The sequence below is a fragment of the Mobula hypostoma genome, chromosome 2 (assembly GCF_963921235.1).
Source record: "Mobula hypostoma chromosome 2, sMobHyp1.1, whole genome shotgun sequence".
Taxonomy (NCBI): Eukaryota; Metazoa; Chordata; class Chondrichthyes; order Myliobatiformes; family Myliobatidae; genus Mobula; species Mobula hypostoma.
In genome coordinates, this window is record NC_086098.1 from 25,976,326 (window position 1) to 25,989,592 (window position 13,267).

At 38.1% G+C, this 13,267-nt stretch overlaps 1 protein-coding gene across 6 annotated transcripts in view; it reads right to left on the reverse strand.

Annotated features, from left to right (window-relative positions):
• The window catches only part of ptprk (protein tyrosine phosphatase receptor type K), a 691,044-nt gene that overhangs the window by 118,778 nt on the left and 558,999 nt on the right, over positions 1–13,267 (reverse strand). For all 6 annotated transcript variants that reach the window (XM_063034492.1, XM_063034484.1, XM_063034476.1 and 3 more), the window contains exon 13: positions 12,172–12,208. In XM_063034492.1, the coding sequence (XP_062890562.1) occupies positions 12,172–12,208 (37 nt within the window). The remainder of the gene's footprint in view (positions 1–12,171; positions 12,209–13,267) is intronic.

Genomic DNA, 13,267 nt, shown 5'->3' on the forward strand with positions numbered 1-13,267 from the left:
ACCAAAACCTCATCTCGACTGTGAAGTATGGTGTAAGGAGCATCATGGGTTGAGGCTGCTTTGCTGCCTGGAGAGCCTGCAATTGTTGAGGGAACAATGACCTAAATTGTATCAAGGTATTTTACAGGAGAATGTCGGCGTAGCGGTCCATCACCTGAAACTTAATACAAGTTGGGTAATGCAACAAGACAATGATCCGAAAGACAAGAGTAATTCGACAACAGAATGCTTTAAAAAGAAGAAAATTCGTGTTTCAGAATGGCTAAGTCAAAGTCCAGTACTTAATCCTATAGAAATGTTGTGGAAGTATAATGTTTTTGTGTTATTTATTTAATTGGATTCTCTTTATCGAGTTTTAGGACTTGCGTGAAGATCTGATCACATTTTAGGTAATATTTATGCAGAAATAGAGAAGAAAATATCACAGGGTTCACAAACTTTCTTGCACAACTGTAGCTCTTTGACCTGTATGATTTATTTATGTAATATTTAGGGCATCTTTTATGAAATCTTAATTAGGTTGCATCCCAGCATCACACACTATTAATTCCACTTCTCATTTCTATTTTGACATGTCAGTCCATGGCCTCCTCTACTGTCATGATGAGGCCGCACTCAGGCTGGAGGAGCAACACCTTGTATTCCGTCTGGGTAGTCTCCAATCTGATGCCATAAACATTGATTCTCGATCTTCCAGTAATGACCCACACTCCCCCCAGCCCTTCACTATTCCCCGTTCCCATTTTTCCACTCTCACCTCATCTCCTCATCTGCTCATCACCTCACACTGGTGTTCCCCCTTCTCTTTCTTCCAAGGCCTTCGGCCTTCTCCAATCAGATTCCCCCTTCTCTTGTGTCTCTTTCACCTTTCAACTTCCCAGCTCTTTACTTCACCCTTCTTCCCCCCTCCCAGCTTCACCTATCACCTTGTTTTTCTTCCTGCCCTCCCCCCACCTTCTTACTCTGACTCCTCATCTTTTTTTCTCCCGTCCCAGTGAAGGGTCTCAGCTAAAAACGTCGACTATACACTTTTCCATAGATGCTGCCTGGCCTGCTGAGGTCCTCCAGCATTTTGTGGGTGTTGCTTGGATTTCCAGCATCTGTAGATTTTCTCTTGTTTGTGATGAGGTTCAATCCCATACCTCTTTTTCAATAAAACTTTGGCTAGGTAGTTACATTTTCTTACAGTTGCCCTAAATGGGAAAATTCCATCAATTGCACTTACAAATTTTTCTCTTCTTCTAGTGGTCCATATAACCTCTTTTAGTACTAGTGCACAAAGGAACTTAAACTGCCCACCTGGTAGGCATATTAAGTATATTTCACAATCGTACACAATTACATTTCATCTTCCAATTTCTGATACAGACGCTGTTGACAACATGGAGTTTGCTATGATTTGTCTGCAGATTTTAGAACTGGCTTAGTTACACTGTTTTTATTGAAGAAATTGCTGATTCACTATGTCAAATTCCACAGAAGTAAAGGGCATGAAGGCAAAAGAATTGCTAGTTTATTTGAAGTGGAATGGCAATGAAACAGTAGAAACTGCTACATTGAAAGCTCATGAGATCAGGGGAACGTGCAGCTACAAGAAATATTTATTACAATAAAGAAACTGGTGTTACCTGCGTGTATTGTTGTGATGCAAAAGTTGCTGGGGAATTTGCAAATGGGTAGAAGTGGAGTGATTTAAACTTTGCTTTTTAAAGTGGCTTTTAGTAAGCAAATCACATATGGACAGTGTGCAAAAGCTCTGGCGAGAAAATTCTTCTCTACCCGCTATAGGCCTGTTACATATGTTTTGTGAGAGTCCAGAAAAAATGACAGCAAAAACGATCAAGCCCAGAGGAGATCAATGTTCTTATTGACAGTTATTTTATTTCTTTTAAACAATGAATAACAAACTGGACTTGGTTGGTTATTTTCCTTAGAACAGCTTCAGGTTTACTTCTACTTAAAAATTCAGTGCACTCACGTTGTTGTCACTGGCAAAAAATTGCCCAGAACAAGATTTTTGTGCCAATGGTCATTGCAAATTAGGGGGAACGTTGGGCTGCAGCACTCTTCCTCCCATCCTTAATTGTGCAAGACAATCAATGTCCTTTTGTGTGACTGCATGGATCTTCCTTCTTTAGGAAGTAGGCAAAAGCACGCAATACCCAAGTACACTCACCAAACCCCAATATGAATGCAGTTAGACTTCCTCACCTATGTATTCAAATCATCTTGTAACAAAAGCTACAAAATATTTGCCTTCCTAATCACTTGTTATACCTGCACAGTGGCTTTGGGTTACTTATGTATAAGTAGACCATGATTGCTTTGAACATCAAAGCTACCCAGACGCTCACCATTTAACAAATATCCGTTCTTGTCTTTATGGCATCAAAGTGAGTAACCTGATTTTTCTACATTATATCCTTTCTTCATAGTTATTAGGAGAATATAAAGAGATTTTCACTTGAATCCCTTTACATCCTCCTCCATACTGACACAATCACATAATTTTGTATTGTCAGCAAACTCGGAAGTAAGACAGTTGACATTCTCAGCCAAAACTTTGATATAGATTGTGAGTGGCAGAGAGTAAACACCATAGAATTCATTTATCTCATTCTTTCTTCCTGATAACAAATTTCTCAAATCTTGCCAGTATATTAACCCCATTTCTGTCTGTCTAACTTTGCTCACCATCCTCCTATACAAGGAGTAATTGGAAGCCTTCAAATACACTACATCTACTGGCTCCTCTATTTTTTTCAGTCCATCCTCAGAAATTTCTAGTAGATTAATGGAACATGATTTTCTTTTCATAAGTCCATACTGGCTTGACTTGATCCTACTTTCTGGGTGTTGTTATTACATTCTTTGCCAGTTTTAATACTTTCTCTATACTTGTCACAAGACCTGAGAGACTGCAGTTCCCTTCCTCCTCCTCAAATCATCATCATCAGGTGCCATGCCCTGTTTGAGCTTTGACTGCCATGGCCCACACACCCCTGTTTCAGGTCAAGTGGATCAATTCATTGGTATTCATTTCCGGTTCTCTGGCTGCTGTCTCCATCATCAATTGTCTTTGCCTTCCTCTTGCTTTCTTCCCTTCAATCTTTCCCATAATTACTGTGCATTCTAACTCCTCTTTCCTAATCACACGTCCAATGAAGTTACGTTGCTTTTTCATGATCTCATACATTATTTCTCTTTTTGTGCTTGCTCTGTTCATGACATCGTCATTAGATATTCATTTCGTCCAAGATATTCTTTGCATCCTCCTCAAAAACCACATCTCTGCTGCTTCAGTTCGTTTCCTCATCTTACTAGATATTATCCAACATTCTGAGCCATATAATGTAACTGAATAAACGTAACATTTCAGTACTCTGAGGCCAGTTGTCATGCCTAGTTTAGTGTTGTTCAGTATACTCTTCATTCTCATAAAGGCGTTTTTTGCCATCCCTATTCTTCTGTTGATGTCCATGTCGCACCTGCCATCTGATGTCACCCAGCTTCCTAAGTAGCAAAAGTTCTGTACTTGTTTTAGTCTTACCCATTTACTCTCAGTCTGCAGATAGGATTCTCCTTCTTTTTGGATATCACCATACATTCTGTCTTTTTGCAATTGACAGATAGACCCATTTTTGCACTTCTGTCAGCAACTATATAAATTAAGTTTTCCTCCTCAAATAGGAAAGTCATATCTGCTGACCTGCAATCCACAGAAACATTTCCAGAATCTAAAGAACTTTGGATAATCGGAGCATCCATTTTTTCTATAACAACATCTGTCAAAATTCTGGCATGTTGCTAATTGAGTCTTAGTCAGCTTTTATCATGCTCTATTTTGACTAACAGTTTCTTTCCTTCACTTTTTCATTCTCACTAGAAGTCAGTTCAGTTCTCTGATATGTCTGGAAGGATTTTTCTAAAGATAGACACAAGATCACTGTTCCTGCTAGGCTGCGCAGGTACATAGCCGGGCAGTTGGAATTTTCTTTTATATAATGTTAAAGTGCAGCGCAATTTTACAGGTTGTGTAAAAAAAATTCCTACTCAGACCAATGGTTGGTCCACACAGCTGTAAAAAAAAAATTAAAGGGAACATTACACGTTTAATTTCATTGCTATTTCAATACTGCCTAATAAAATATTTCCTGCCTAAAGGTACCACATTAGCTTTTGCACATACCTGATACCCGCAGAAACCCCTACAGTTTATGTTTACGTTTCTCATAGGTCTACTCTCACATTCTGTCTTCCCTTTTTTACCCAAAAATAATTTCTTGACGCTCTATGGCAGAGCTCCACAATGCACCCAAAGTTCTGGCCTACTGTTACGTTTGGCAACTTTGTGAGCTGTTTCCTTGAACTGAATTTGTCTTGTCAGCCACGTATAGATCACATCTGAGCTTTTGTGGGTTTTCCCCTACCCCAGAGAAGAGGGTTCTCAGACTCCCTCCATTATCCTCCATGATCTCTGATATCATTCCCTTGCCATACACCATTCACCTGGGACTGACTATTCCTCTTCAGGGTCTGATTCATTCTTCTGCCCCTTCTGATAGCCATTGCTTCCCAAGCAAAATACAAATGCAATAATGGGAGATGCTACATCTACTGTTCACTTCTCCCTCTGCACCATCTACATATTCAATCAAATACAACCTTCTGGGTGAGGCAGTAGGTGACTTGCATTTTTACCACTTTCCTTAATTCCATTCGGTGCTCACAATGTGGTCTCCTCCACACTGCTCTCAATTTTATTCAGATTTAAGGTAATTTTTGATTGAAATTTGTTTTAATTTTTTTCAATCCTGCATATTTTATTTCTTTTTGATGTCTGTCTGTCTTTATGCATCAAACATTTATCCTCCAGCAATGCTCCCCAGCTGCCTCTTGTTACCAATACTCCAACACATTCTGCTTTACTTCTGTTCCTTTCCAATCTTTTTCCAGACAGGGCCACAGGTCAGTTCTCAGCACAGCAAAAGCCTGGCCACAGTTTAGTTTGACATCAGACCACAAAGGATATCCAGCATAAAATAGATTGTCAAAGATAAGCAGAATTAATTATTTCATTATACAACCATCTTATGACTGATTGATACAATTTCTGAAAACCAAGTTCAATATGCAAAGTTTAAGGGAATATAAAAATAACATCGTCCTATTCAGCAACTCTATGATCTGTCCATGCAAACTATAAAAGTTACTGCTTTAATTTCAAATTTTCTTGCATTAACTGGCCATAACTTTATTGTAAATTATAGACAAGGCAAGGTAAAGGACATTAAAATGTAAAAAATCAAATACATTCTGTTTTACTTCCATTGTGGAAAATGCTAAGGTCATCACAAAAATAAAATATTATTGAGCCCTGCATAAAATGATTTGGAAAACTTGTTAGATGTTTCTTCAGAAAATACAGTGAAAAATGATTGCTTTAACAATAAAATCTAAAGTTAAAATTATCGAGTCCAGCCATGTAAATTAGTTTATCACCTTCACAGCCATTATTTCTCTATTCATTTTCACAGATTAAAAGACAGCTATGGTTAACTATGCCAACAGCTAATTAACTTTAATGCAAAAAATTCTATATTATAGTATCAAATTTAAAAACTTGTTTGAAAGAATGTAATATAAAACAAACTGAATCAATTTGAAAAAAATTTCATTTCCACAAATACTAAATAAAATGCATTTTTATATTAATGCAAAATGCTTTGGCGTCTTATTAAGGGAGATTGCAAGGAAGGCATGAAATGTCCAACATTTCCAACCCAAATACATTTTTCTAAAGACTTGGTTTTAAAAATGTTTTTTTCAATGGATCTCTTGGAAACATAATTATTTAAAGCCACTTAGTTCATTTTTAAGCAATTAATAGCTGATTTAATTGTATTGCTTAATTTATATCTACACTGATAAAAACAATGGAAGATTTAGTGATGTATCACAAACACCATTTCCTCGTGTTTGTGTTTTTAAAGTCTGCAGATGCTGGAAACACAAAGCAACATCACCAAAATGCTGGAGTGACTCGGCAGGCCAGGCAGCATCTATAGAAAAGAGTGAACAGTCGACATTTCGGGCTGAGACCCTTCTATAGGACTGTAGAAGAAACAGGCTCCGATGAAGGGTCTCGGCCCAAAACGTCGACTGTTTACTCTTTTCCATAGATGCTGTCTGGCTTGTTGAGTTCCTCCAGCACTCTCTTTAGTGTTGCATGATTTATAGAAGTACATTGTAATCAGGGCAAAAGTAATCTTTAAAGATTAAATTTGTCAACTACGAGAAACATTATATTTTACTTTTACACGTCTCAGATATATTCAACAAGCACAGGTTCACGCAAGGTTTCCGTTTTGCAAAATAAAGATTAGATTTGTTCTCCATCTAAAATATGCTACTGTACTATTTACATCTTGGTGAATATGAATAAGAACTAAAATAAAACAGTATACTAATCAATTTTGTCCATTATCTCTTCCTAGTTGCTATATTTTAATAAAAGGTAGATCTGCTCATTTGAGGCCACAATTTTGGGTGTGAATTATTTGAGACCCTGATGGCATTCAAGGTCCTTAACTTTGTCATTCGTATTATAATGCTTAACTTCTATTTTCCCAAGTGAAAAATAACTTTATTTTAAATGAACTTCACCTTCAAGTTGTCAAAAAGATATGATCACTAATATTCATGACACAGCTTTGGTATTTTCAGACTGCGATAATAAAAGAACATCTCTCCCCAAACCAAAATATCTAACTGGTGACAGTTCTAATTAGTGTACTCACAGTTCTGTGATCATGCATTCAAAATTGATTTTGGTTTTAATCAAAATTACTAATGGATTTGTTCTAACAATCATTAGTTAAATAATGTCATGATTAAACAGCACAAAATGCTGGAGAAATTCAGTAAGTCAGGCAGCAGCTATGGGAATGATTAAACAGTCAACATTTTGGGCTGAGATCCTTCCTCGGGACTGGTTTATATTATTGTAATATGAATCCAATTTGTAAAGTTTTAAATATACCTACATCTGAAATCAGTAATAAGAAGCTAGCACATAAGCTTGAACAGTGCTAATATAAGAGACTGCATGTAACTATCTCCGAAACCAGCTACATATCTAGTGTTTTATTCAGTCACTTTCAACAAAGCAAGTGATGCAGACGACAAACTACCAGATTTAAAATAAAGATATTAAAAAATTGAGATAAAGTGCCCCTTCCGGCCCTTCGAGCCACTTCGCTCAGCAAACCCCCCCCCCACCCCCCATTTAATCCCAGCCAAATTGTGGGACAATTTACAATGACCAATTAACCTACCAACTGGTCCGTCTTTGGACTGTGGGAGGAAACTGGAGCACCCGGAGGAAACCCGTGCGGTCACGGGGAGAATGTACAAACTCCTTCGAGGCAGTGATGGGAATTGAACCATGCTGCCCTTACTGTAAAGTGTAGTGCTAACCACTACGCTACTGTGCTGCCCCAAATTAAGCTGCTACACCACGCCTGTGCTATAAAATGTAGTTTGGTAGGCTTTCAGTGCTTACAGTGAAAATTGATTAAGGGGCAGGTTTTTATGTAATTTGATTTGACATGTAATATAATTGAACTTTGCCGGTCTGTGATCAAATATCTGCGAAGCACCATTATTGAGATTTGTTGAAACTGAAACGTGCTTTCAGACCCAGGACAGTTATATAAGCATTCTATTCAGATACATTTATGTGAGCATCCAAGATTTCCATTGAACTAAATAAGGTTTATAGACATTGATTTTGAATAATGAATCAAGAAAGAAGCTGGCATAGAAACAAATCCCCCATAGTAAAAGTGATGATTTGAAATAAATACTAGGGTGTTAAGTTCCTGCTTGGTTCTTCTAGTTACGTTCTTACAATCCAAGTGAATCAGCTGAAGCACTGCAAGAATTCAAGGAATACTGTCTCGTTTTAGCTGTGTACCTGTGTATAGGTGAATGACAATTAAGTTTGAACTTGAACCTGAATTCTCTATGAGAGATACCATCAAAAAAACACATTTTTGTACATTTTTCTGGACTCTTAAATGCTGCTGAAAAATTAAATTTTGTCAGAGTCAAACTCTTCTGATAAAACTGCCTTCACCCCAAGGTTAATAGTCCAAGAATTTGAATGCTACAGTTCAGGTAAGCTCTTTGAATTGGCTTCATATTTAGGGGCATACTAACTGACATGCTACTTTTTAAAACATAGAACACTATTTAACTTATCAAGAAATAACACCAAACTATTAATTGACTTAGTATTGATATTTTCAAAGGTGTTTTTCAGATAGTTTGTAACACATATTATTCACAGATAAAGGGTTGTGCATCATCATTCAAGATTTTCTTTTGGTGATAAATTCATTTTTAGCTGAGTTGGTGCAGCTACCCCAGGTTTTCACAATGAAATTGGCTGAGGGATCCTTGAAGGAAAATTACAATCGTGGCACAGCATTGGTGCTGCTGCCTCACCAACTCCAACAACACAGTTTGATCCAACGTGTGGGACCTGTGCATGTCCTCACTGTGACCACGCAGGTCTTCTGACACATAGCCAAATGTGCAGATTAGCTTCTGAACACTATCTCCGATGTAACTGGGTGGTAGAAGAACTCGGGGGGGGGGGGGAATTGCTTTTAATGAGAGAAAGAGCTACAAGGAAATAAATGTAGGAATGGGATTGATGCATTTGCTTTGAAAGTCAGCACAGACTTGAAGAGTTGAATAGCCTTGTTTCATGTTGTAAAGCAATGGTTAAAAAAAAGTGAGAACAATTAAGTTAGAATAATTTATCTTTATTAGATTAGATTAGCTTTATTTATCACATGTACATCGAAATATTAAGTCAAACAGGAATGTGCCAGGGGCATTCTCTGCAAGAGTCACCATGTTTGTGGCTCCAACACAACATGCCTACAACTCACTATATGTCTTTTGAATGTGGGAGGACACTGGAGCACCCAGAGGAAACCCATGCAGTCACAGGGAGGATATACAAACTCCTTACAGGCAGCGGTGAGAATTTAACCCCGTTTCTTCACTGCTGGCTGGCGCTGTAAAACAATCCACTAATTTCTACACTACCATCCTGTCCCACTTGTTATAATATGCAGCCTAATTGCATCAACTCAGAGAGTATTTTGGTCTGGAATTTTAGATAGAAAGGCCTTTTAAGTAGTAAGTTTAGCAACAACTTAAAAGCAATCTTACTTTTCCCAAGTTTGTTGGAAATTAAATGCAAGGCTCCATTAATGGATAATTGACAAAATAGCACCCAAAGAATCATTTTTTAATACAAGAGGAGAACTTGGGAGTCCTTGCATAGAATTCCCTAAAGGTTAATTTGCAGCTTAGGTCTGTGGTGAGGAAGGCAAATACAATGTTAGCATTCATTTCAAGAGGACTAGAATATAAAAGCAAGTATGCAATGCTGAATGTTATAAAGCACTGGTGAGGCCTCACTTGAAGTATTGTAAGCAGTTTCGGGCCCTTCAGTTTTGAAAGGATGTGCTGAAACTGGAAAGGGTTCAAAGAAAGTTCACGAAAATGATTCCAGGATTGAATGGCTTGTCATATGAAGAGTGTTTGATGGCTCTGGGCCATTATTCACTGGAATTCAGAAGAATGAGGAGTGACCTCATTGAAACCTATCAAATGGTGAATGGCCTTGATAGCGTGGATGTGAAGAGGATCTTTCCTATGATGGGAGAGTCTCACAGGCCAGAGAAAACAGCCTCAGAATAGAGGGGTATCTTTTGAAAATGGAGATGACTTGGGCCAGCTGGAAAAATGGGGTAAAAAAATGGCAGATGGAGTTTAGTACTGACAAGTGTGACATATTGCACGTTGGAAGGACAAACCAACGTAGAATATACAGGGTTAATGGTAAGGCACTGAGGAGTGCAGTGGAACAGAGGGATCTGGGAAGACAGATAAAAAATTCCCTAAAAGTAGCGTCACAGGTAGATAGGGTCGTAAAGAGAGCTTTTGGTATATTGGCCTTTATTAATCAAAGTATTGAGTATAAGAGCTGGAATGTTATGATGAGGCATTGGTGAGGCCGAATCTGGAGTATTGTGTTCAGTTTTGGTCACCAAATTACAGGAAGGATATAAATAAGGTTGAAAGAGTGCAGAGAAGGTTTACAAGGATGTTGCCGGGACATGAGAAACTCAGTTACAGAGAAAGGTTGAATAGGTTGGGACTTTATTCCCTGGAGCGTAGAAGAATGAGGGGAGATTTGATAGAGGTATATAAAATTATGATGGGTATAGATAGAGTGAATGCAAGCAGGCTTTTTCCACTGAGGCAAGGGGAGAAAAAAACCAGAGGACATGGGTTTAGGGTGAGGGGGGAAAAGTTTAAAGGGAACATTAGGGGGGGCTTCTTCACACAGAGAGTGGTGGGAGTATGGAATGAGCTGCCAGATGAGGTAGTAAATGCGGGTTCTTCTTTAACATTTAAGAATAAATTGGACACATACATGGATGGGAGGTGTATGGAGGGATATGGTCCCTGTGCAGGTCAGTGGGACTAGGCAGAAAATGGTTCGGCACAGCCAAGAAGGCCAAAAGGCCTGTTTCTGTGCTGTAGTTTCTATGGTTTCTATGAGGAGGAATTTCTTTAGCCAGACAGTGGTAAATCTGTGGAATTCTTTGCTACAAGCAGCTGTGAAGGCCAAGTCTTTATGTATATTTAAGGCAGAGATCGATAGATTCTTTATTGGTCAGGGCATGAAGGAATGTGGGGAGAAGGCAAGAGATTGGAGTGGAAAATTGGATTAGCCATGATGAAATGGTGGAGCAGACTCGATGGGCCAAATGGTTTAATTCTGCTCCTATATCTAATGGTCCTATTGTCTAACTGGGTCAATGTATAAATGTTTGAGAACCTCTGATCTATAGCAACAACTTCTGAGTTGAATTATTCACAAACTCTATTCAAAAAGGACATCGCCATCTTGATGGAACTTTGCAGGGCATTACCAATCCCACAGAGATGGGAACAAAGCAGCACTAAAAATGATACAATCAAAGATTTTGCAAAAGCAGATTAAAATTCCAGTAAATTGCAACCACTAACAGCTTACTGAACAGTTTGTAGAATAGGTTATTAATAATAAAACAAAATAGGATTTTGCCATTAATAAACCTGAGGTCATGTGATAATACCACTTTGTATAACCTGTTTACCAACTGCCTTGCAAAACTTTCTTGCAAGGTGACAATGTTCCTTAAAAGGCAAAAATAAAAGGCTTATATTAGTCAGTGCCCCAGCTGGTGCAAAACATTAAGGGTTGGAAAACAAGTGCTCCCAAATGGTCAGATATATTTTTGCTTCTTTACATAATTGGCTGTATCCTTTTGACAAGTCCTGCACAGAAAAAAAAACAGATCGCAAACTCAAGCAGTGAAGAGGCAAGGGCTCTACCAGGTCAAAATCAAAAATAGAATATACGGTTTTACAAACCAAGCCTGCATTGGGTACGACAATAATTACTTTGCTTTGCTCTAACTGGAGCACTGAATTGAGGTTTTCAGAACTAGATTTTAAAAAATTTTTAGTTGCGTTTACAGTAGATTGAATACACTTTGTGAATTTTTAAAAATAATGTTACTATGTATTTGAACTATGTTACAATCTTACTTTCTAAGCAATTTTCAGACTCCTGATAAGTAAGGACATAAAAGCAGGATTAAAATATCAAGTTAAATCCCAGTGAGATTTAAGAATATTTACTAGGATAAACTCCACATACACACATAATGCAAGTTTTATTCATTAGAGAAAGCAACAAAATCCAACAGCCAAAATTCCACACAAATGATAAGGTTGAGACAGCTTTTACAATAAAACCTTCAAACAGCTTTTCACTATTAATACTCCAGCTGTTCAATGTCAAAAAGTGGTTTGCAGCAAAAATAATACAAAGTAATCTGGTCTTAATATTTATTAAAATCCTGTCTACCAAATGCATGGTATTTCTCTGGATGAGGAACAGAGAATCAAAGCACACTCCCAAAACAGGATAAGCAGATGAGTCAAAACAAAAACCTGACAATACTATGCACCCTCTGCTTGAAAAGTAATTTTTTTCAATTATCTTTGAAACAGGCAAAACATTTGTCCTACCTTTTGTTGCAATCCTCACACACTGTGTCTTTGTCTCCTATAAACAGAAATTGAAACAGTAAGAAGAGAATTGACTTCATTACTTACATCCTTCATACACATCGCCATCTAAATGTGCAGTGTGCAATTTATATTAAATAGGATGTACAACAGGATAGTCAATATAACATAAAAATACAGCTGTGTCAGAATGAGTTAAGCAGCCTGATGGCCTGGTAGAAGAAGCTGTCCCGGAGCCTGTTGGTCCTGGCTTTTATGCTGCAGTATCATTTCCTGGATGGTAGCAGCTGGAATAGATCATGGTTGGGGTGACTCGGGTCCCCACTGATCCTATGGGCCCTTTTTACACACCTGTCTTTGTTAATGCCCTGAATAGTGGGAACATCACATCCACAGATGTGCTGGGGCTGTCCATACCACTCTTTGCAGAGTCCTGTGATTGAGGGAAGTACAGTTCCCATACCAGGCTGATGTTTATGCCGAGGAACTTAAAGCTGTTTTCCCTCTCAACCGCAGATCCATTGATGTCAATAGGGTCTAGCCTGTCTCCATTCCTCCTGTAGTCCACAACCAGCTCCTTTGCTTGTAGTATCAATGTGAACTTATAAATTCATGCAAAAGCAAATTGATCCAAAGACCTACTATTACTTCATTTAAGAAAGATTGTTTTCACACACAAACACGAGGAAATCTGCAGATGCTGGAAATTCAAGCAACACACATCAAAATTGCTGGTGAACGCAGCAGACCAGGCAGCATCTCTAGGAAGAGGTATAGTCGACATTTCACTAGGAAGAGGTACAGTCGACATTTCACTAGGAAGAGGTACAGTTGGCGTTTCTCTAGGAAGAGAAACTGTGTTTTCACACCGTTTTCTTTCATCAGGCTTTTGGGACAACTTCCGGTGCATGTTTTAGGTAAGAGAGTGCATCAGTAATGCAAATGAAAAAATAGCATCTGTCAAATTCAAAGGTTAATGAAAATCAGAAAACCAGTTCCCACTAAAGCAACTTTAGGTAGTTTCAATGAGTTGCAATAAATCCTGAATGTTTGTCCTTTTCTCTGGACGTGCATTTTTATAAATTATGCACATGTA